A 23,125-nucleotide genomic window follows, 5' to 3' on the forward strand; every position below is an offset into this window, starting at 1 on the left:
TTATCACTAATTGCTTTGCAGACATTATTGTCAAGACTGAAGCTGTCACTCAACCCAGAAAGATTTTACCCGTAAAGGACAAAAGATGGTGCCTACAGGCAAGGAGACGGGGTGTTCCTGGCACCTAAGCCAAAATTGTGGATGCATTTGTAGGCCATCCCTCGCATAGGATTTTCTGGCCTAAACTGTTAAAGTGTTCAAAATATAAACACCACTGGAAACCTGAGCCAGACTACTAATCTGATAAACCTGCAATTATCTTCTTCTAACTTATTTCTGTTTTGTTTTATTAGCTATTTGGCAGGGCTTTATAAATGCTCCAAACAGGAAAACTTGTAACCCTCTTAACCTCTGCCCAAGTGCTGGGACTACAGGCCTGTGCTCATGCCTGCCTCAATTTCTGATTTCATGAAGAAAAACATTTCCTAACATTTAGTTTCACTTGCTTGACCAACAACCCAAAGAGCTCTATGTAGTTAAAATAGTAAACCACAACAGAGCAAACACAGCATAATGACATAGAGAGTCAACTAAGATTAAGAACTGGTATACTAGACTTTAGATATAGTAAGTTTTATTTATCTGGTGGTACTTGATGCTCACAGGGCACCATACAACAAACTTTAAAAATACAATATAAAAAAAATCAAACAATCAAAGAAATATTAATTAATTCCATCAGAGGGCAATGGCCCAGAGGGAAAAACAAAAGCCCAGAGGGAAAACCCGCTGCTCTGTCCCCTTAAGAACATTAATTCCTCCTGCCTAAGTTTCACCTTAAGAAACATCAAAGTGCTAAAGAAAAGGTCTTTGAGAAGAGTTAAAACTTGACATAGCATCTTTCACAAGAGTTTATCCCAAAATGCTTCCCTTATTTAGTAAGAGCATTTCACAATCCAAACATCTTTGAGCATCTATTTGGTCCTAATCTTGAGATTGCAGCCTTTAGCATTTTCCCCTTATCCGTTCTCAGATTTACTTCCATCAGGAAATGTCACTTAAGGGGTAAGCAGTCTCCTTTGATCTGTATTTCTATTGCAAAACTTATTTTCCATAAATAGCAAGGAGCTAAACAAACTTAACTATTTTAATACTGCAATAAAATTTTCCCAAGTGGTTTAAAATCAAAATTTAACTTTGAGAACTATACTCAATTCAAGATTGTAATTACAAAGGATTATTTGAAATCAACAATACAAAACAACAATATTTAAAAGTGCATAAGGTATGGCTAGAAAATGTCTAACAAGAGGAAAATGGTTTATTACACAATGATAGTCAGACCACATTCAAGGAGCAGGGACCCGTGTGTCCTGCATGGGAACAGTTAATGCTCGCTCAGTACCCAGTCTATAAAGCAAAGCAGAAGCTGTTTCTCATCTAAGCTTCCACCAGACTCTTCCTTGTTAATAGTCAGAAGCACAAGCTGCCTAGCCCTCCTGGAAGTTGGAGGGTGGTAGAGTCACATGCCAGTCACACTGATGGCAGAATTTATTTCCTTTTTAGAAGCCACACAAGCACAGAGGGAGACAAAACGGTAATGGCTAGAGAAGCTTTAAAAAACAAGAAATTTGGGGAATAAAGTTTAAAAAAAAAAAACTGATTTGTTGCCGTAAAACATTGAAATAGCCCCTTAATGCTTGGTTTTCATGAACTCAAGGGCATTTTGGCTTATGCTCACACTTAAACCAATACAGTATCTGACTGCCACATACAAACTAAGCAAATTCAGGCATTTTTTTCATCAGCCATTGTACAGCATCCTGGTACCCAAGGACTCTGTGCACGCCCTTCCATTATACGAAAGGTAGAGGCCAGATCATATGCACCTCCACAGCCCCTGAATCAACGGACAATGGCTAGCATTCAGCAGGTGTTCAACAGCTGTTTATAAATCAACTGATGAGAGGCATACCACCAAAGCCCAAAGATTGTCCTACTATACAAGCATTTCTTAAGATAGCCTCACTCCTAACAGGAAGTACACTGCTTTGAAGTACAGACAGCTTCTCCACTTTTTAAGCATAGACCATCAAAGTTGGACATGGCGTAAAATACATCCTTGATGTCTGTTCATAAAGCATTTTGAGAAATCAAGAGGTGAAAGGTGCTATGTAAGTACAAAATGATACTCAAGACAAAGTGCGGCTTTTCTATGGTGACGGAATGGTGATCTACATTGAGAAGAGGGGGGCACCCCCAAAGCTACTCTTCATCACCAACAAAACAATGGACTTTTGACAGACAGGCCATCACTAGTCTGCATTCTGCTAGCTATGTTCCATAATAAACTAGGGGACAGAATATGAAATTAAGCCACTTATTCTACACAAACCAGTACTTTACCAAAGTTCTGCATTTTACAAGTCATATTCAAAAAACACACACAAATTAGCATTTTGTACACGAATGTTTATTTCTCAATTAAACATTCCTTTTAAACACAAGGAATGAATTCTAAATCTTCATAAAGATGAATAAAAAAAATGATATCCCTCCAGTATAGTGTGTATAATCACTGTCCTTGGTCACTACTGGCATTTACTGTTTAACATCAAAAAACAAAAGTTATTTAAAAATCATGCTACTGGATTTCTACCCCCTTCACTATGACCAGCTCTACACTGATCTGCAATGTTTTACAAGTTTATATCATCAGATCGAAGCAAGTTTAAGGTGTGAAACAGCTGTATTAGACACAAAATAAAGTTACAAGATATAGTCAAGTTCATAACGAATATAGGTGTTCTTATCGTCATTGTAGATTCTCGGGTAATGTGCTATGAGAGCATCCTGCGAGCCAATGTAGATGGAGTTGTAAATTTTCCAATATACATCCCTGACTTTCCGAGCTGGGTGAAACAGACCCTAGAATAATAAAAGGTAGAGTTACTACAATTTTTAAGGGAATATATATATATATATGAAACTTTAATACTACAATAAGCTATAAATATGATTAGAAATATTTTAATTTAGTTAGTATCATGGCACACACCTTTAATGATAGCACTCAGAAAAGCAAGTGGATCTATCTAGTTCAATGCTGGTCTGGTCTACATAGTAAGTCCCAAGCCAGCCAAGGCTACATAGTGAGGCCCTGTCTCAAAAAATAAAATAAAAACAAACAAAAAACACAAAAGTACTTACTTTAAAGAGGGAAGAAAAAAAGCTAGAAACTGTACAACAAAATTGTGGTGTGTAAACACAAAATCTAATTCCTATCTCAATTCAGAACTGTCTTCCACATAGTGATTAGAAAGTGACTTCAACATGGTAATTTTTTGAGTAATCCCTGCATAAAAACAACAAAAAACCTCACATTTAACCTACCTGTAAGCAATACTGCAACATTCTGCATGGTCCAATAGCAACCCTCAGGCCCTCCAGAGCTCCCATAACTGCCTGGATTACATGGGGAGATGTCTCAAACACATTAGGCCACACGTAGTTCAGTAAGTGATTCAGAGAATCTTCACAGCCAAATCCATAAACACCAAGTGACATGTGTTGTACCACTGCACTAGCTGTCTGTCTGTGTACAAGGTCCCTGTATGGAAGGGAAAAGTCTCTTTAAATTAGTGTCATTTTTTATAAGAAATATTCACTTGCACATTAGGAACTAATTACTCCTCAACATTTGACTCTCAGGAGTTAATCTCATCTTAAATTCTGTAACCTTAAATATTTGATAGTTAAGTCACAAGTCAAAATTAAATTTGCTCTTAAACTGGTGTGATTTCATCCAACAATTCAAGAGAAAAATCTATTAGGATTTTAAATCTGCACAAATAAGAATTATCTCGCTGAGCAGTGGTGGCACACACCTTTAATCCCAGCACTTGGGAGGCAGAGGCAGGTGGATTTCTGAGTTTGAGGCCAGCCTGGTCTACAGAGTGAGTTCCAGGACAGCCAGGGCTACACAGAGAAACCCTGTCTCGAAAAACCAAAAAGAATTTTCATCTCTAGCAGCATCTGAATTTGTGTTCAGGACATACCAATCTATTATTCACACTATCTATTCTGAGTGCAAACATAAAATAAAACAGTGCTCATACATTCTGCCAAAATATTAACAACCTCTCAAAGGCATTAGAAAATAAAATCTGAACTGTAACACTATAATTTGCTATCTAACTTATTCAATATAATAAAGTTTCAATAAGTTTCCCAACTGAAGATTCTCTATTCTTTTTAGTAATTTTCAAGTGAGTTACTACCTCAACTTGAACAGAACGGTTTTGTTAATTTCTTAAGAAAATTGCAACAATCAATCTCCAAAGCACAGTATTTTTTAAAATAAATACAGAAGCAACAAATATTATGAATTCCAAAATTAAAAACTGAAAACCTTTCTAAAACAGTTGCGATCACAAAAAAGAATATAAAAAGCACAGAAAGTTATTCTGGTGATTAAGCTTACATGAAAATTACAAAAAGTAGATTTGACAGGAGTCTAAATTTTCAAAAAATAAATTTCATATATTAACTGGGCATATGAAATTCAAATATATTTTGCAGTACAATATTCAAGAGCCTTTTTTTCTTGTGAATAACAGCCCCAAAACAAAAGATCTGCCAAATTTTCAATCTTACTATCAGTTTTATTTGTAGACAGTATATGAAGAGACAAGTCATGTTTTCTTTTCACAAAATTCCTTCCATTCAGAACAAAACTTTTAACCTCTCAATGGTTGTAATGTTCAGGAATGCCTCACTAAGAAGCAGTGTAAGGGAGAAGCAAGGTGATTTATTGCTATTTTGTTTGGTCCCAGAAAGGTAGCCTTGTACGGACTGTGATTACTAATCTGACTTCATAACTTACATATCTGTTCTTTCTAGTACCTCACTAAGTCTATTTACAAAGTGATCGTTATGAAGGTTACCCAATGCTCTGGAGGTAGAGGGATGAGAAATGAAGTTTAAGGTCATGTTCAGCTACATAGTAAGTTCGAAGCCACCCTGGGTGACCTAAGACTCTGTCTCAAAAACAAAATTATAGGTTTCTCTGATATAGTGACTAATTCATGTTCACCTTTTTTTCCCTAATTATTTTAAGAAACAGTAAATCAATTATTGCATTTCAAAATCTACTTAGCTTAACACATATGAAAAGAGATTAACAAAGGTAGGGGACCTGGAAGAGAAAATCTGGGTACCTCACTATAACAAATATCAAGGTAAGAAATTACACTTATTATGTGAAATAATCCACAGTAATATTTCTTCTTTAACAATACATTTAAAAGTTATCTTAGTAAACTCTAAAATGAAGCATAATTGTTAATTATTTTTCTGCATTTAGTTTGTCACTTACCTATCCATTAATGCATCCTCAAGTAAAGGCGTTACAGCATAGATGTAGTCTTTTCCCATTTCGCCAATATACTCAAACAAGAAGGAGAGTGATTTTAACACTCCATTCTGAACATTAAGTTCAGGAACTCTGTATTCATTCATTAAGGCAGGGAGTACTGTGAAGGGTGAGCATGTTTCAGCAACAATGGCTATTGCTACTGTCGTACAAACTCTGTTCTGCCTTTCCTGAACTTTGAGGTTGTTTAAAAGTGTAGCCAATACATCGTGAGGGCTAAAAAGAAAGAAGAAATATATCAGCATGTTATCATACTTATTAAATTTATTCTCAGAGAACATAAAAACTACAAGGGAATGGAGAAAAATTAATAACTTTCTGATAAAACTTTCTCATCACTAGGATTGAAGTTTTAAAATGATCTAATTACAACTTCCAAAAATAAAAAAGGCTAAATAGAAAAGGGTAAAAAAAAAATATCTTGGGAGGCAGAGGCAAGTGGATTTCTGAGTTTGAGGCTAGCCTGGTCTACAGAGTGAGTTCCAGGACAGTTAGGGCTCCACAGAGAAACCCCGTCTCGAAAAACCAAAAAAAAAAAAGAAACAAAGAAATTTGAATGGCCTCAAGAGCCAGGCAGCCTTGTAGATATAAGAATATCCCAAACTCTGGACTCCTAGCCCAAACACATAGTTCCTCATCTTCCCCATTAGTCCACTCCCATGGTTTTCCTAATCAGTCACCCTACCTAGCTCTGGCTGCCTCCCACCAAGCTTTTACACACTCCTTTGCTAACACTTAGAGACAATGGGGCTAATCAATTTTGCAATGTATCTATTTGCAGCGGTTTTTTTTGTTTTTTTGTTTTTCTTAAAGTCATACCAACACTGACACAAACAGGTCTACTCCGGAGAAATGAAAAGGGGGATAGATATATTTTTATCTATACATACATATATATGTATATATATACACATACATACACACACATATACACATATATCCTGGAGGGAATGTTACCTAACTCATCAGACTTTTGTATGTTTTTGGAAATTACTTCAAAGTTGTTCTGGTTTCTTTCTGATAAAAACACTCTGATCAGAAGAAATGTGGGGAAGAAAGGGTTTATTTTCGCTTCTTTTTTTAAAGATTTATTCATTATTTTAGTTTAAGTAAATAAGTGCTCTATCTGCATGTCCACCTGTGTGCCAGAAGAGGGCATCAGATCCCATCACAGATGGTTGTGAGCCACCATGTGGTTGCTGGGAACTGAACTCATAACCTGTTCAGAGCACTGAGCCATCTGCCCGGCCCTACCTCAGCTTCCATGTCCATGTCACAGTCTATCACTGAGGAAAGGCAGGGCAGAGAGCCAAACAGAAACTGAAGCACACACCAGGCAGCCAAGATGCTTACTGGCTCACCTGTAGGCTCATGCTCCACTTGCTTTCTTATACAGCCCAAGACCATATGCTACCCACACAAATCAAGAATCAAGACAACGTCTCACAAACATGGTCACAGGCCCATTTGATCTGTGCAATTCCTTGTCTCCCTAAGGTGACTCTGGGCTATGTCCAGCTTCCAGCTGAAGCTAATTAGAACACTGGAAAATATACATTGATAGTCTCATTTTCTACAATTAACTGCTTTTCTAGGGTAAGTTCTGAAGAAGAAGCAAAAGAACCATTGATGAATTCATAACACAGATGAATCAGTCTTGGAACAATGCAATTTTAAAAGCATGATAAGTGAATATAAGATATGAATTACATACAAATATCATATGTTGACCTGGGTTCAATTCCTAGCACCCACATGGCAGATGGCAACTATTACAATTCCAGTTTCAGGACTTCTGACACCCTCATATACACAAATGAACATAAAAAACATTGAAGAGCCGGGCAGTGGTGGTACACACCTTTAATCCCAGCACTTGGGAGGCAGAGGCAGAGGCAGGAGGATTTCTGAGTTCGGGGCCAGGCCTGGTCTACAGAGTAAGAAACCCTGTCTCAAAAAACAAAAAACAAAACAAAACAAACAAACAAAAAAACCATTGGAAAAAAAACATTAAAAAAGGAGGAGAAGGAAGAGAAGGAAGAGAAAGAGGAGGGCTGGATGCATGGATCAGGGGATAAGACTGCTCTTCCAGAGGGCCTGGGTATGACTTTCAGTATCCACATGTTCCAAATTCCAATAGATCTAATCTATTTCTTCTGGTTCCTAAGGGTACAGGCACACAAGTGGCATAAAAACATATGTGCAGTCAAAGTACTCAAGTAAATAAAGATTAAAAATAACAAAAAAGATTTTAAGCATGTTTAATACAAAAAAAGACCTAATGTTAAGAATTTCATAATTCACATAAATGTGGTTTGATCAAATCCATCCCTCTTTCTCTCCTTTCTAATTAATGTCTCTCCTATCTCTCCCTTTCTCCATCAGTCCTCTTCAACTTGATGGTTTTCTGTTTTTTGTTTTAAATCCACTGAGTTAGAGCTGTACAGTCTGCTAAGTGGTAAAAAGCACTAACTGCTTTCCCAGAGGACCCAGATTTGACTCCTGCATTCACATGATGGCTCACAACCATCCATACCTTCAGTTCTAGGGAATCCAACACCTTCTTTCAACTGCTACTGGCAGCAGCAGGTATGTACGTGTACATACATACATATATGTGCATGCAAAACATTCAACAGACATAAAGTAAATAAATCTTTAAGAAGAAATTAAATCCACTAAGTCCAGATAGTGCTACTAGTATGTGCATGGGTGTAGACATTCTAAAGTATGTGTAGACTTCCAGGGACCACATCTCTTAAAACTGAATCTCTGGAGAAGTCATCAATTGCCAGTAGCTACCTAGATAGGGGCAAGACCTCAGGAATCCCTCTCCCATCTCTGTGGGTAGTTTGGTTGACTTGATCTTGTCCTTATAGTCATGACTGATGTGAGTTCATGCGTGCCGCTGCAATGTCATGTCCAACCAGTGTTCTTCTGCTGCAGACGTCCACTACCTCTGACATTTACAATCTTTACACTCCGCTCTTCTAAAATCATCACCAAATCTTGATAAGGGGTGTGATGTAATTGTCCACTACTGTGCTTAATGGGCATAATAAACTGGACCCTAAATTTTTCATCTTTATAGCCATAAATCAGTGCACTTCTCAATCTTATTAGAAGTTCAGAACCTTATTTTTTTTAACATTTTTTTCTTTTCTTTTTTTTTTAATTATTTATTTATTTATTATGAGTACACTGTAACTGTCTCCAGACACACATATGAGGGCATCAGGTCTCATTGCAGATGGTTGTGAGCCACCATGTGGTTGCTGGGATTTGAACTCATGACCTCTACAAGAGCAGTCAGTGCTCTTAACCGCTGAGCCATCTCACCAGCCCCAGAACCTTATTTTAATTCTTTAAAATACACTTATTTTTATACATGTGAGTGTTATCTGCATGTGTTCACTGTCTGGACAGGGGATCAGATCCCCCGGCACTGGAGTTCTAGCCATGGGTTGTGTGAACCATGTGGGTGCTGAATCACACAGTGGCCAGGGCTCTTTACTGCTGAGCCACCTTTCCAGCCCCAGAGAAGCTTCATTTTGTCAAGAGCAATTAAAACCAAGGCCCACAGTCTGACAATGTGAAAAAAAGTAAAAGATGGCAAAATGCTCATTCCTTAATATTTTAAGCAATACTCCAGCCAAGCATGATGGTACATGCTCTTAATATGTTTTTGATCTCAGCACTGGGGAGGCAAAACAGGCAGATTTATGAGTTTGAGGCCAGCCTGGTTTACATACCAAGTTCCAGGACAGCCAAGATTACATGGATAGACTCCATCTCAAAAAAAAAAAAAATCTAAAAAAGATAAACAAAAAAACTTGAATGTGTCTCTGAAAGTATCTATACTTTGCTAGGAGAAATTTTAAAGCCTAATGTCTTGAGTTAAGTAAAAACTTTAAGAAAATATTTTAATAGGAAAAGGCAGGTCAGTAGTTAAATGCTTTTTCTTCAAATAATTAACTATACTATGCCTCAAAAGATATGTCTACATGAAAGTACTGTCCAACACAATAGGCTTATTATAACCTACAAAAAATACTCACCCAATAGCTTTTGCGATATAACCAAATGTATTGACAGTAGCTCTTCGAATAGCTTTCTTGTGAGCTTTTAAGAGCTCTAAAAGCTCAAAGCAAATCCTCATCCATTCTCTTGCAGATACATATTCAGCTCCCCTAAATTTTTTTTTAAAAAAGTGCAAATTAAATGAATTAGTATGGTTGTATTATCGATGTATTTTGATTTTTTTTGTTTTGTTTTTGTAGTGTTAGGGATGAAGCCCAGGGCCCAAGAATGCCAAATAAGGGTTCTACTACTGATCTATACCTTACTCTAATGAAAGTTTAGAAAGTGAATGTGCATATTCAATTTTGAAATCATCACTAACTCATCTTAAATATTAACTAAAGTTATTATCACCCTTTTAAAAGGGCTGACTTGTTAAGTGGTGCTGTACAGCTTTAATCCCAGCAGTACTTGGGAGGCAGATCTAATCTAAGTTCAAAGCCAACCTGGTCTATATAGTGACTTCCAGGCCAGCCAAGGATAAGGTCAGACCTTGTCTCAAAAGGAAAGAAAGTAACACAAAGAAAGCAAGCCTGACTTAGTTTTAAAACTACACTGCTAAGCTGGACAGTGGTGGTACACGCCTTTACTCCCAGCATTTGGGAGGCAGGGGCCGTGGCTCTCTGTTTGAAGACAGCCTGGTCTACAGAGTAAGTTCCAGAACAGCCAGAGATACACAGAGAAACCCTGTAGGGGATGTAGGGGAAAGAAAAACACCCACACAAAACACTACACTGCTATTTCCTATTACCACTCAAAGTGAAATCCTGCTAAGTCTAAAACCAAATACTGCCTATACTTGAACTAAACAGGAAGAGTGTTGCTATATAAGCTCCTTACCTGTCAGCAATGCGTCCAACAAGATCAATACAATTTTCTTGTACTTTTTCATGTCTGTTCTTTAAGATGGGAGTGAGTCTAGGCAGGAGATCTTTAATTGGTGGTGTCATCTTATGCATACCTATTTGACAGAAATCAAGGAACTATTAAAACCTGAACTGCAACCTTTCATTTCTCCTTTTATAATACAATGTAAAAATATGAACTTATAAGCTACCCGTGAATAAAAGCCCCAGATTCTAATTAGACTTAGAATTTTTTAAACTATTAACAGCTTCTACTTACATTTAGAAACCAAAGATATCAGTGAAGTGATTTTAAAAATGAGGGTTACTCAGTAGCAGAAAGCTATTTGGCTTTGAAATATTATTTGTACATTGATATTTAAATATGGGGACAGCCTGTATTGTGGCTAAATACAACTATATAAGCCAAAGCTATATCAGATCAAATCAGTAAAGGTCCCTATACCCTGTAACTGAAAAACAAGACCTCCAGTCTTCCTGAAATGCAGAGCACACCTGAAAGTTATTTAAACCTATGAAGAGACAAAAAGGGGCAGCTAACAGGGGCTCTTGATCTAACTAGAATTACTTGCTCTGATTCTCCACTGCTTTTCTCATGTTTGCCAGATAAACAATAAATATGGTTTACAATTCTGGCAAACCAGAGAACTACAAGTGGCTAAAAGACTTTTGGCAAGTCATTATCTGAAGAAATCTGGGCTAAATTGGGGATTCTATGTAAATACAACAGATCAAAGCTGTATACTGCATAATACTCCTTATTCCTTTCCCCAAAATGAGGAGAATGGTGATTATCAACAGCCAGGTAGCCTTTTCCAACCCTTTCAGTCCTGACGGTGTTACTTTCAACACTGTTTAAATACAATGAGATTTTTGAACACAGGAATCCTTTTGTTTGCTTCATAATTCCTTGAAAAAAAGTTCTCTCTCCATATCAGAGATTGTTCTTTGTGTTTTTACTTATAGATAGCCTTTTTTTAACCAAGTCATCTTCTTTGAATTCATAGTAAACAAACAAACAAACAAACAAACCTCAACAACCAGTCAAAATACCTACACATAGAAGAGAAGATAAAAGACACTTCTAAAACTAAATCCTACCTTCAGGGCTGCTCCCTCCCTTTAAAGAAGATGCTACATTACTTTTCAGCTGATGCACTAGTTCTAATAGGGCCCTCTCTCCCATTAACTCAAAACATCTTGGGCTGTAACTATTTCTGTACTTTAAATTTCTGTACTAAATTTCTCCTTTAACATTTTTACATAAAATATAAATAGATAATAGTAAGAGAAACTTGTGACATCTGACAATCCTAAAGTGGTCAAGAAAAGAAGATAAAAATCAATAAACTCCTAAATACAACTTTATATTTTGCTTTCAAAATATAAAGAAAATTAAAAGGTCAAATTCTCATATGACCAGCAAATTCCATACCTATTACATTTACAATAGCCTTCAGTGCTCCAAGAATGCTGCCCAATACTTCAGGGTACTCTTCACCCAAATATTCATACAGGACCACACCCAAGTGCCCCATCAGTTTTTCCTAAATAAAAGAAATGTTAAAAATGTTACATTTTTCCATTAAACTGCCTGTTTAAAAAAATACACATCTGGTAGAATATAGATTACCTCTTGACAAGTCTTCATAACAACAGCAGTTCGAGAAATCAAGTCAGCTGCTTGTTGCCTAACTTTTGCTGATTTATTATTTAAACGCCACAAAACTGTACCACAGATCTGAGGCAAGTATGGTTTGACTCGTTTGCCAAGAGCATTAACTACTGTGCCAAAGCCATTCAACATTACTGAATCCTGAAAGAGAAAAGTTAAGTTATATTTGGAAAAACAAAATCAAAAATCACTAAAAATATAGACTACAGTTTCAACCGAAAGTTCATTGTTCAGTAACATATAATCTTTGCCAACCACTCAAACATTCCATTTGTTTTTAAATCAAACCAAAAAAATTGGAGGTAAAAGAACAAGTTAAACTGAGGAAAACTGGTCATTAAAATGTCTTTTAAGGGACATCTGCTTTTAAAAGTAGATATTCTACATATATGACAAAAAGTCAATGACAACATGCCATGATAATGCCAGGGTGATGGCTCAGTAAGTGCTTGCTTCCAAGCCTGATGCCCATTCCCCAGGAAACACATGGTGACAGGAGACAACTGATTCCCCAAAATCTCCCTCTAATTTTCACCCACACATATGCACACAAAATAATAAAATTTAAAAATCAGAAATGAAGTGGCTGGCTGCCCTTACCTCTGTAGTCTGCTCTTGGAAAGCATAGAGAATACCATCAATCAGCTGTTCCTCGAGTTTGTGGTCAATATCTGCTGCACCTAGATTGCCCATAATTTTTTCAATTGTTTCCATCACCATTTTCCTGTACTGCTCAGCTTCATCCTTCAGGTCATCAACAATCCTAGATATGATCTCTGCTGCACCTACTTTGTTTGCCAACTCCACAGTTGTGTCAACTAACTAAAAGACAAAACAAAAACAAAACCCTGTAAATCTATTACTTTTCCAAGAAAATAAGACTTACTAAACTTTCAGTGTGAGAGCACCTAGATATGGTGATCCATGCCTATGATCCCAGCTCTCAAAAGGCTGAAGAACATATACAATTCAGTGCCAGTCTGGATGGAAATTAAATATATCAAGGTCCAGGCCAGCCCAAAACTTAAGATGTATCTCCAAAACAAAAACAATTCTAAGTAAAACTATACTTAGGTTTCAGCTAGCTAAGGCTTCAATTTACCAGACAAAACCATCAACTCGTAATTTAGTACTGTTGAGCTGGGAAGCTGAGGCAGAAAGACCAAGATTTTGAGACCAGCCTGGGCTACAAAGTAAAAAAATTTTGTTTCAAAAAAAGAAACAGGGCTGTAGAGAAGGCTCAAAAGATAAAAGGCACTTGCCAACAAATCTGATAAACTGAGCTTAATCCCCATGATCCATCTGGAAGAGGTAACTCCTGCTTGCTGCTCTGACGTGACCTTCACATATGCATGCCCTGGGGCACATATACAGACCAAGTAAATAATCGAAAATTTAAACACAATACATACACATACATACACACACAGAGGCTGGGCTAGACAAAAGGCTCAGGAGTTAAGAGCACTAGGGGTGGGGGTGAGGTTCCTTCCAGAGGACCCAACTTCAATTCCCAGCACCCATATGGTGGCTCATAACTCCAAATACCTGATAACCTGGCCTCTGCAGGCATGACACACACCAAATGATGCAGATACACATCCAAGCAAAACACCAAAACACATAAAAGATAAAAATTTAAGTTTTAAATGCACTAGTTAATAGAAATTTTACATTAAATGTATGCTTTAAAAAAAAAGACAACAAAAAAAGAGGACAGATGTGACCGAGCACACCTTTAATTCCAGGATGTAGAAGGCAGCAGCAGGTAGAGCTGTCAGTCTGAGGTCTACAGAGTGATTTCTAGGCTACTTAGTGAGACCCTAACGCAGACAGACAGACCAAACGGAAAGAATGGGCTTAAAAATTCCATCTCTGATCACAGTAAAATACATACAAGTATAAATTTTAAGATAGTCAAAGCAAATCATAGTATGTAATATGCACTCTAAGAAGGTAAAGAATTAGTCAAAATTTTTATGAGAATCAAATTTGGGGAGGGGGGGGTTGGGGGTTTCCAGACAGGGTTTTTCCAGGCTGGCTGTCCTGAAACTCACTCTGTAGACCAGGCTGGCCTTGAACTCAGAAATCCACCTGCCTCTGCCCGCTGCCCAAGTGCTGGGATTAAAGGCATGCACCACCACTGCCCGTCGAGAATCAAATTTTAATAAAAGGTCACCTGTCGGTAATTTCTTCTATCCAAAGCCATTCTGTGTTGCCAGAAGTGTTTAAAGAAAGGTGGAAGAATCTCTGTTTTTATGTAGTTTGCTTCTACACCATCAGTTCCACAACACTGTTTCACCACCTAAAAGGTTAAAAAAAAAAAAAATCAAATGCAGCATCGACAAAACACAATCAAACAGCTTTGAGTAGTAGATATCAATACCTAATTTTCACAATACAATCCAAATTTTAGCAATGTATCTAACCATGTATCCAAGCTGTAATAACTTTTACAGTACGAAACAGGTTTGTTTTGTTTTAATTTTATAAAGATCTCTTTTAACTTCCTAAAACATACACAGTGTAGTAACAAACATGTACCCACAAACTGAACAATTACCTTCAAAACAATTTTCTTCATTTCTTCATCAGGGGACTGGAATTCTCGAATAAGGATTAACATCACTTCTCTAGTATAGTAGTTGGCATATTCTGCATCCATAAGAGGAATAAGATACCCAATTGCCTTCAAGAAAGCAGCCAGACCCTATTTAAAAATAAGATATATAGATATATGTGTGTGTGTCAGTAAATTAAGTTTGTGTTATCTTACTAGCAACAAAAACAGATCTAGTAAGTGAGCAGGTTCACCTTTCCTCTGTGTTGGCGGATGCCCTTCCACAGGGGCTTGAGCACAGAATCAAAAGACTCAATACCATAAGGAGTTGCTGCCTCAGCCAAAGCAGCAATGGCCAGAGCACTGATAGTCCGAACTTTCTGCTGCTCATCCACGAGACCTATACAATCAGACACAGTTATGAGTAAGTACCCATACCTAATTTTCAGAGTACAATCCAAATTTTAGGAGTGTATCTAACCATGTATCCAAACTGCAATAACTTTTTTTACAGTACATAAAATTTAAGCAAAGGCAATTTGTTAACAGAAAATATTACAAACCCCATTTCAAAATATAACATATTTGTGTGAGGAAAGCCTTTCAGTTACTTATTTACATATACACTCACCCCATCAAGACAGTTGACCTATATATAAAAAACACATCACCACTTACCATGTTCAATGATTTCAACTAAACTTCTGAGATGTGGCAAGATAGCACAGCCCATGAGAATGGCTATCTGTTGTACAATCTTAATACCAGTGTGCCTTGCTTGCCAAGACTTCTTGCTTTTGCACACAGCTTTTAAGAAAGGCAATAAAGAAGGGATGCCCAGGGCAGAGGCTACGACAGCGAAAGCTCTGGCTGTTGTGTTTCGGACATACTCATCCATGTTGTCTATATCAGGTCTCATGGTAGAAATCATAGTAGCCAGACCAGCAGCCTGCAGGGAAAAGTTACAACAGCAGCTTCAGTTAGTACCGTTAACCCTCAACCCATCAAAAGACACAGTTCCTTTTCTAGGAATTTAATGAGAATACCTTTGCCAAATTAGAAATAATCTCTCGGCCTTCCACTCTAGCATAGTAATCTTCATCAATCAACAGTGGCTCGATAACCACAAGAATCTGAAAGAGGGGAAAAAAAGAGGAATTACATTTCCACATCAATTTATCAAAGACATTTGTTAATCGAAGGATAGATGAAAGAATTTTAATTCCCTGGCAGTAGTTACACATTCCTTTAATCTGCACTGAGGAGGCAGACGCAAGTGGATCTCTACGAGTTCAAGGGCAGCCTGGACTACAGAACAAGTTCCAGGTCAGCCGGGGCCACACATACACACAAAGGAGAGTAACTTCCAGATTCCACATAGTGGAAAATAGGACCAGAAAAAATAAAAGTTAAACCATTAAACACTATTTCAAGAACAAACCAACCTTGTGCACATAGGGCCGCACCAAGTCATCAAGTTTATACAAGATTCTATCAATAACTTTCACAAGTAAATGTCGCTCTTGATCCTCAAGTGTAGGGGACATCAACAGAGGAAGAATCTGGTTAAACAGTGGTCCAGCTCCAAATTCTCGAGCTTTATCAGTAATCTGCCGTAAGGCAGCCTGAGGAAAATCAGAGGAAAAGAAAAGTTACTTTTTTATGAGAAAACATTCCAAAGTTGCAAATTTCACCAGGAATAATATTATAATGTATACATTTGCAGACAATTTACATACAGTAGTCTGAATTCCTATCTGTCAAAATTATTTTAATATTCAAACTCTTAAAATCTAAGTTCAACATTAGCAGCTCATTTAAAAAGGGCAATTAATTTAGTGGCAGGTGAGGGCTGAGAGGGAAAGGTGCTTATCACCAAGCCTAATGACTCTATTTCAACCCTGAGATCCAGACAATAAAAGGGGAGAACCAACTTCCAAAAGCTGTTCTCTGAACTTCATTCATGTTTATGGAGAATGACCTACTTGCCCACTTGCACACATACCCATGCACCATGCATGCACACACATGTGTGACAAACAGATGAGCGTAAAAGAAGAAAGGGTCATTTAGAGAGCTAGCAAGATTCCTTCCTCAGTGGGTAAAGGGTACTGGCAGGTCACCAAGCCTGATGATCATCTGAGTTCAATCCTCAGAACCCACAGAGTAGAAGGAGAAAACCGATTCCTGCAAGTTATCCTGACCTTCCCCCTGTGTTCCATGTGCATGTGCCCATAAATAGATGTTTGTAAAAAGGATAATTTAGTAGAGCTACAGAACCATGCAAGCTTAAACCATATGCCTTAGTTCTGCCTGAACAACCTTCTTCTATGTGCAAACCACATTTGGTGTTAATAAAAGCCATATAATTTCCACTAATTACCTCTAAGTTCTATCAAGACAAAAAATATTTAGCCTTCTCATATCCTTATTAGAACAAAAATCCTTTGATTAGAAGAATGAAATTCACTGGGCCTGGAGCATAAGTCTGCAATCCCAAGCAGCTATTCCAGAGTAAGAGGTCCACAGCTCAAGCCCTGCCTCCACAAGCTTAAGACCAAGCTATCAGAGTAATTCCATCACTCAGGTAATTAGACAAAGACTTTTTATCAGTCTAAGTCCAGCCTGGGCTAAGAGTTTCAAGCCAGCCTGGGATAGATAAGATAGATAAGAACCTATCTCATAAACAACAAAAATAATGAATGTAACAAATCAAAAAACTAGAACTAGGAATCAGATGTGATACATACCCTCCAATGTTTATTAAAGATGATACATTCTTTAATCTCAGCACTTAGGAACTTAGGATCTCTGTAGGTTCTAGGCCAACCTGGTCTACCTAGTAAATTACAAAACAACCAGGACTATGTAGAGATCCTGTCTTAAAAAAAAATATATGTAAAAAGCCAGGAGGTGGTGGTGCACAACTTTAATACCAGCACTTGGGAGGCAGAGGCAGGCAGATCTGTGAGTTCGAAGTCAGCATGGTCTACAAAGTTCCAGGATAGCCAAGGCTACTCTGTCTTTATAATAAATGAATGAATAAATAAATGAATGACCTTACCTTTCTCATTGGAGGTGTACCATTCTTAATTTTTAAAAGCAACTTCATTATTTTTCTTTCTTTTTGTTCTTCTGGACTAAGTGTTGATTCATCTACGTCAACCTACAATAAAATTTAAAAATAGATCAAATTCATGATTTGTAACTCCCAAAGAGCAATACTTCAGTTTTGCTAACACCACTTACCAACAGTTTATCAAAGTACTGAATGTCGTCAGGTTTTAAAAATGGAAGATTCCCAGATGGCTGGTCATTGACACTTTTCATAGTTCTGTCTTCGGTTTGCATGTGGAAACCAGTCATTCCGCCCAAAGGTGTGGGAGTTGCTGTCAGCTTTCGAGCTGGAGTTCTAATAGGAACATAGCCAGCTGGAGGAGGAAGTACCTAAGAGAGTTATAAACATGTTAGTAGGACTGCCTTGGCTTTATATGCTCAAAGACAGAGTGAGTAGTATTTGCACTTATAGAGATTTTGTAATTTATTAGCTAGCAAGTTTACCTTAAGAAAATATATCTCACTATGTAATGTTAACTAAAAGATTTTTTTTGTTTTGTTTTGTTTTGAGACAGAGTTTCTCTATGTAGTCCTGGCTATCGTGGAACTCACTCTGTACACCAGGCTGGCAAAAGTTAAGATATTTATAGAAAATATTATTTGCTAATTAAAATTTAAGTGGAAAAGAAGGAAATATATGAAGCACTCTTTAAAAAATTCTGATCACCTTAACATGCTTGAAATATCAACATGTTGTCAAGCCAACATGTCAAACTAATAAAACTGGAAAACCTGATTCAGTGATTTCCCAAAAGGCACTATTAGAAAATCTGTAATTACTCATTTAAATGGAAATGGATATATGGTTTATGTAATAGATTAAAAAGATCATGAGTATTATTATTTACATAAACACCTAAATACTATAAAACATTAAGATTGAACTCTACAAATTTTAGAAAAGTAAAACTAAAGTATTTGTCAAGATCCTCTGATAGAAATGTCAAAGAAAACCCATTGCAAAACAAACAAAGTCTAAAAATATGAGTTTAAAGCTATAAGATTCTTTTTGTTGTTGCTAATTACACTTTCCTGGGTAGGTCAATAAAGCCTAACATCATCAATCTATGTCATTCAGACACAAAGTTTTATTGAACTATCAAATAAAACCAGCATGATATCTGAGCTCAGTCCCACAAAACTAATTTAGAGGTTCTCTAAGCACTGTCTGTGGACCTCGAGAAACCCTTAAGATGACTCACAGAAAAAGTAATAAATGCCAGGAGTGGTAACATACCCTTTAGACAGATCTCTGTGCCTTTAAAGTCACCTGGTCTGTATCTTGAGTTCCAGGCTAGATATAGTCACACAGTGATGAGAGACTATCTCAAAAAGTAGTAATAGTTCTTTTTTTTTCAAAGCAGATACTAGAAAAGTGATTTAAAGCACCTGCAACTCAAACTCAGAACCCACGTTGGGTAGCTCACAATTGCCTGTAATTCTATTGGAGGAATTACACTGGCTTCTGCAGAAACCTGCACATGCACAAATATATAATTAAAAATAAAATAGTATTTAAGATAGTTTTTTAATTGTGTATGTGTGTGTGCCTGGATATAAGTTTGTACACTTGAATACAGAGCCTAGAATGCTAGCACAAGACCTCTCGGGTTTCCAAGAGATCATTACAGGTGATTGTGAGCCCCTTGAAGTGACTGCTGGGAACTCCAGTGTTCTTTAAAGGCAATACATGTTCTTAACCACTGAGCCATTTCTCCAGCCCAAAATAAAAGTTTCTGCTGGAAGGGGTTTGTGGCAGAGTTATCTCTATGTAGCCCTGGATGACCTAAAACTTGTTATCTGGACCAAACTGACCTCAAACTCAAGAGACCCGCCTACTTCTGACTCCCACCAATCATTAGGATTAAAAGCTGCCAAAATAATAAAGCTCCATGTATGTTACTTACTTCATCTCTATCACTTTCTCAAACTGAAATGCACTTAGTAATACCTAAAAATATGAAATTAGTAAATTTTGGAAAGGCCAATGCAAATTTACCGAGCAACCTTTTTAACTAAATACTTAAAACTCGTATCTTCAACATAACACATTTATCATACATTCGCTGCTAGTACCTTATATCCTTCTGGGAACATAGCATCTAATTCTTCATCAGAAAGTGGGCGGTTTCGCTCATCAATTTCTCTCTCCCACCGCCAAGCTTGAAGCTGTTCAGGAGTCATGCTCATTATGTGACCTACCAAAAAAAGCAAAATTGTTAATGACCTACAGTGTATAAGCCCTTCAGATACAAAAAAACTAGATCAGCCCTAGTATCAGAGTGTGTTTACATTGTGAATGCAAATCAAGTGTTATGTATTTATATTTGCATCCTTAATAGAAAAGCCAGCATTAATGGAACCCAGAAAAGCCAACAGAAAAAAAAAAATTACTATAACTGTTAGAGAAAGAATGATGAAAAAAATTTGTACCTGGAGTGGGGGTAGCCATGTTCATGGCTGGTGTGCCAATTGGTGTTTTTCCTGGAGTCAGGACAGGAGTGCTTCCACCCATTTGACTAGCTGGCGTCTCATCCCAACGAGACTTTCTTTTACTTGCTCCAGGAGTTGGTGTTTCACCAATAGAGTCTCCACCTCGATCTGTTCGGGGAGTCTCAGCCCATCCACTTCCATGCCCAGGAGTATCTTCAAAGACAAAGGGTCAGCAAAACCACACTATTAACCACTTTTAAGACACTAGTTCTCCCACATGCAATTTGATTAAGTTCAAAAGGAAGATATTTCTAAAACAAGATCCAGTTAAACTTTTGCCCAGTATTTGTTTCCTTTCCACTGACTACAAATTGACACACATCAACTAATGAGAAACAGAAAAACAAAACATTTTTTATTCACACTTCACTGTTTATCTTGAGCCATGTTCCAGCTATTCTCACTATATAGCAAACGCTAGATTTAGGCAAAATTTCTGAGACAACATAAAACATAGCCTGGTAGACACCAGAAAATAATGGAAGGAAAAACTTTATCTAAAGAATGCAGTTTCTTTTTGGATCACTGAAAAAAAAAAAAAAAGAAAGAAAGAAAAAACATAGAAGTGAATAGCAATCAAAATCATAGCTGTACAACACTGGAAATATGCTTAAAACCACTAACTTGTTCACTTGAAAAATGGTTAAGGGGCTGGAGAGATGGCTCAGCGGTTAAGAGCACTGACTGCTCTTCCAGAGGTCCTGAGTTCAAATCCCAGCAACCACATGGTGGCTCACAACCATCCGTAATGAGATTGGATGCCCTCTTCTGGTGTGTCTGAAGACAGCTACAGTGTACTCACCAATAAAATAAAATAAATAAATTAATTAATTTAAAAAAAAAAAAAAGAAAAATGGTTAAAACTGGTGTATTGGTGTATTTAAACACACACACATAAACACGGGAGGCTGAGGAAAGTTAAGGGCTAGTGAAATGGTATCCACAACATTTATTTTTAAGTTTAAAAGTTAAAAAAAAAAGAGTGACACAAAATTATCATATTTTTAATATCTTAAAACATAAAATTTGCCAGGCAGGTGGATCTCTGAGTTCGAGGCCAGCCTGGTCTACAGAGTGAGTTTCAGGACAGCCAGGGCTACACAGAGAAGCCCTCTCTCGAAAAACAAAAAACAAACAAACAAACAAAAACTAAAATTTATCTTCTCTTATGGTTCTTCCTAAAATCTTCAGCCTCTTCAAAAGAGGGAAAAGAATTCTTGTTTAAATTTTAATTTAAGCCAGGCAGTGGTGGCACACACCTTTGATCCCAGCACTTGGGAGTCAGAGGCAGGCGGATTTCTGAGTTCGAGGCCAGCCTGGTCTACAGAGTGAGCTCCAGGACAGCCAGGACTACACAGAGAAACCCTGTCTAGAAAAACCGAAAAACCAAAAAAAAAAAAATAAAAAAATAATAATAATTAATTAATTAATTTAAACAAAGTTGTGTGTTGCATTTCTTACTGTGTATGTTGGGGAGCACATGCCATGATACACATATGGAGGTTAGAGGTTACCTGTGGAGTGGGGTTCTCCTACCATGTAGGTCCCAGGGATCAGACCCTGGTCCTCCAGTTTGGTTGGTGACAAGAGCCTTTACCTCTGAGCCACGTCACCAACCAGCCCAAAGACAAGAGGTTATTAAGAAAAGGTTTTACCAGATTAAGCTTGGGTACTGAGACAAACAGTAAGAGAAAAACAGTTTTATAAACTTGGTAGGTTTAGGCACATCCACATCAGCTGGTTATTTATATAGAGATGTATATTATATTTATACTAGGAAATAAAGACCTCAGCCTGAAACACACTGCTGGAGTCAGCACTTCACCCAACCACTCATCGACACCCCACTAAAGTACCCACCTCTTTCTGTCTTAGGGGTCTCATCCCATCTGTTTTTGCGAGCACTGGAAGTTGCACCACCATGGCCTGGGGTTGCATGGCCTGGTGTATCGCCTCGTCCAGGAGTAGCAGCTCCCGCAGGTGTATGACTAGGTGTAGGATCCCATATTTTTGAGCCTGGGGTTGCTCCAGGTGTTTCACTTCCTTTTGCACGACCTGGTGTCTCATCCCATCTTAAAGAAGGGGTATGCCCAGGGGTCTAAACAAAGCAAAGGAATCTTATTTCATATACCTATACACCTTAGAGATATTAACTACAAATTTTCTTTTGCACAAAAACCAATAATGTATCTTTCAGTGGAAAGTTAGACTATCATTTGTTTTGCTTATTGACTTGAAAATACTTATGATCAAAACAAATTTACAGCTTTCATTTGAAACTAAACAATGTAAAAAGCACTAGATTAAAACACAAGGCTAGAGATGGCTCAACAGTTAAGAGCACTGGCTGCTCTTCCAAAGGACCCAGTGCAATTCCCAGCACCTACATGGTGGCTCACAACTGTTTGTAACTGCAGTTCCAGGGGAGTCAATACCCTCATACAAACATAAATGCAGATGAAACACAGATGCACAATAAAATAAATATATTTTTTAAAATACACAAAACATTCTGGGTTATAAACCTTTATGAATTGTGTTGATAATTTGCCATGAGCTGCTTACACTTGTAAAAGTTGACTCTGAAAGAGGAATAATCCCCATTTCAGACCTAAGCATGTTTGTCTCACACTGTTTCCAAGACACATACATATCCTGGCTCACTCAGGCTGACTCCTCTTACCGTAACAAGAAGACAGAATAGCAAAAGAGCCCAAGAGTAAAATCACTGTTCTTGAAAACAGCTAAAACACCTATTAGTTACCCCATGATAAAAATGTCTGGCTGCAGTAGGAAAGAGAAGGCATAGCCGGGCAGTGGTGGCGTGGTGGCGCACACCTTTGATCCCAGCACTTGGGAGGCAGAGGCAGGCAGATTTCTGAGTTCGAGGCCACCCTGGTCTACAGAGTGAGTTCCAGGACAGCCAGAGCTACACAGAGAAACCCTGTCTCGAAAAACCA

General features: G+C 37.5%; 1 protein-coding gene across 2 annotated transcripts in view; it reads right to left on the reverse strand.

Moving 5' to 3' along the window:
• Positions 1 to 2,391: 2,391 nt before the first annotated feature.
• Sf3b1 (splicing factor 3b subunit 1) overlaps positions 2,392 to 23,125 on the reverse strand; it is a 39,976-nt gene continuing 19,242 nt past the window's right edge. For both annotated transcript variants that reach the window (XM_028765572.1, XM_028765573.1), the window contains 19 exons: positions 22,026 to 22,263; positions 20,106 to 20,318; positions 19,749 to 19,870; positions 17,805 to 18,002; positions 17,620 to 17,721; positions 16,001 to 16,180; positions 15,602 to 15,688; positions 15,234 to 15,504; positions 14,810 to 14,955; positions 14,559 to 14,705; positions 14,175 to 14,300; positions 12,596 to 12,817; positions 11,954 to 12,136; positions 11,756 to 11,867; positions 10,295 to 10,415; positions 9,433 to 9,564; positions 5,318 to 5,590; positions 3,334 to 3,550; positions 2,392 to 2,868 (listed from right to left, as the gene is read on the reverse strand). In XM_028765572.1, the coding sequence (XP_028621405.1) occupies positions 2,710 to 2,868; positions 3,334 to 3,550; positions 5,318 to 5,590; positions 9,433 to 9,564; positions 10,295 to 10,415; positions 11,756 to 11,867; positions 11,954 to 12,136; positions 12,596 to 12,817; positions 14,175 to 14,300; positions 14,559 to 14,705; positions 14,810 to 14,955; positions 15,234 to 15,504; positions 15,602 to 15,688; positions 16,001 to 16,180; positions 17,620 to 17,721; positions 17,805 to 18,002; positions 19,749 to 19,870; positions 20,106 to 20,318; positions 22,026 to 22,263 (3,249 nt within the window). In that variant the 3' untranslated portion in view covers positions 2,392 to 2,709. The remainder of the gene's footprint in view (positions 2,869 to 3,333; positions 3,551 to 5,317; positions 5,591 to 9,432; positions 9,565 to 10,294; positions 10,416 to 11,755; positions 11,868 to 11,953; positions 12,137 to 12,595; positions 12,818 to 14,174; positions 14,301 to 14,558; positions 14,706 to 14,809; positions 14,956 to 15,233; positions 15,505 to 15,601; positions 15,689 to 16,000; positions 16,181 to 17,619; positions 17,722 to 17,804; positions 18,003 to 19,748; positions 19,871 to 20,105; positions 20,319 to 22,025; positions 22,264 to 23,125) is intronic.

The sequence above is a fragment of the Grammomys surdaster genome, unplaced genomic scaffold (assembly GCF_004785775.1).
Source record: "Grammomys surdaster isolate TR1022 unplaced genomic scaffold, NIH_TR_1.0 165, whole genome shotgun sequence".
Taxonomy (NCBI): domain Eukaryota; kingdom Metazoa; phylum Chordata; class Mammalia; order Rodentia; family Muridae; genus Grammomys; species Grammomys surdaster.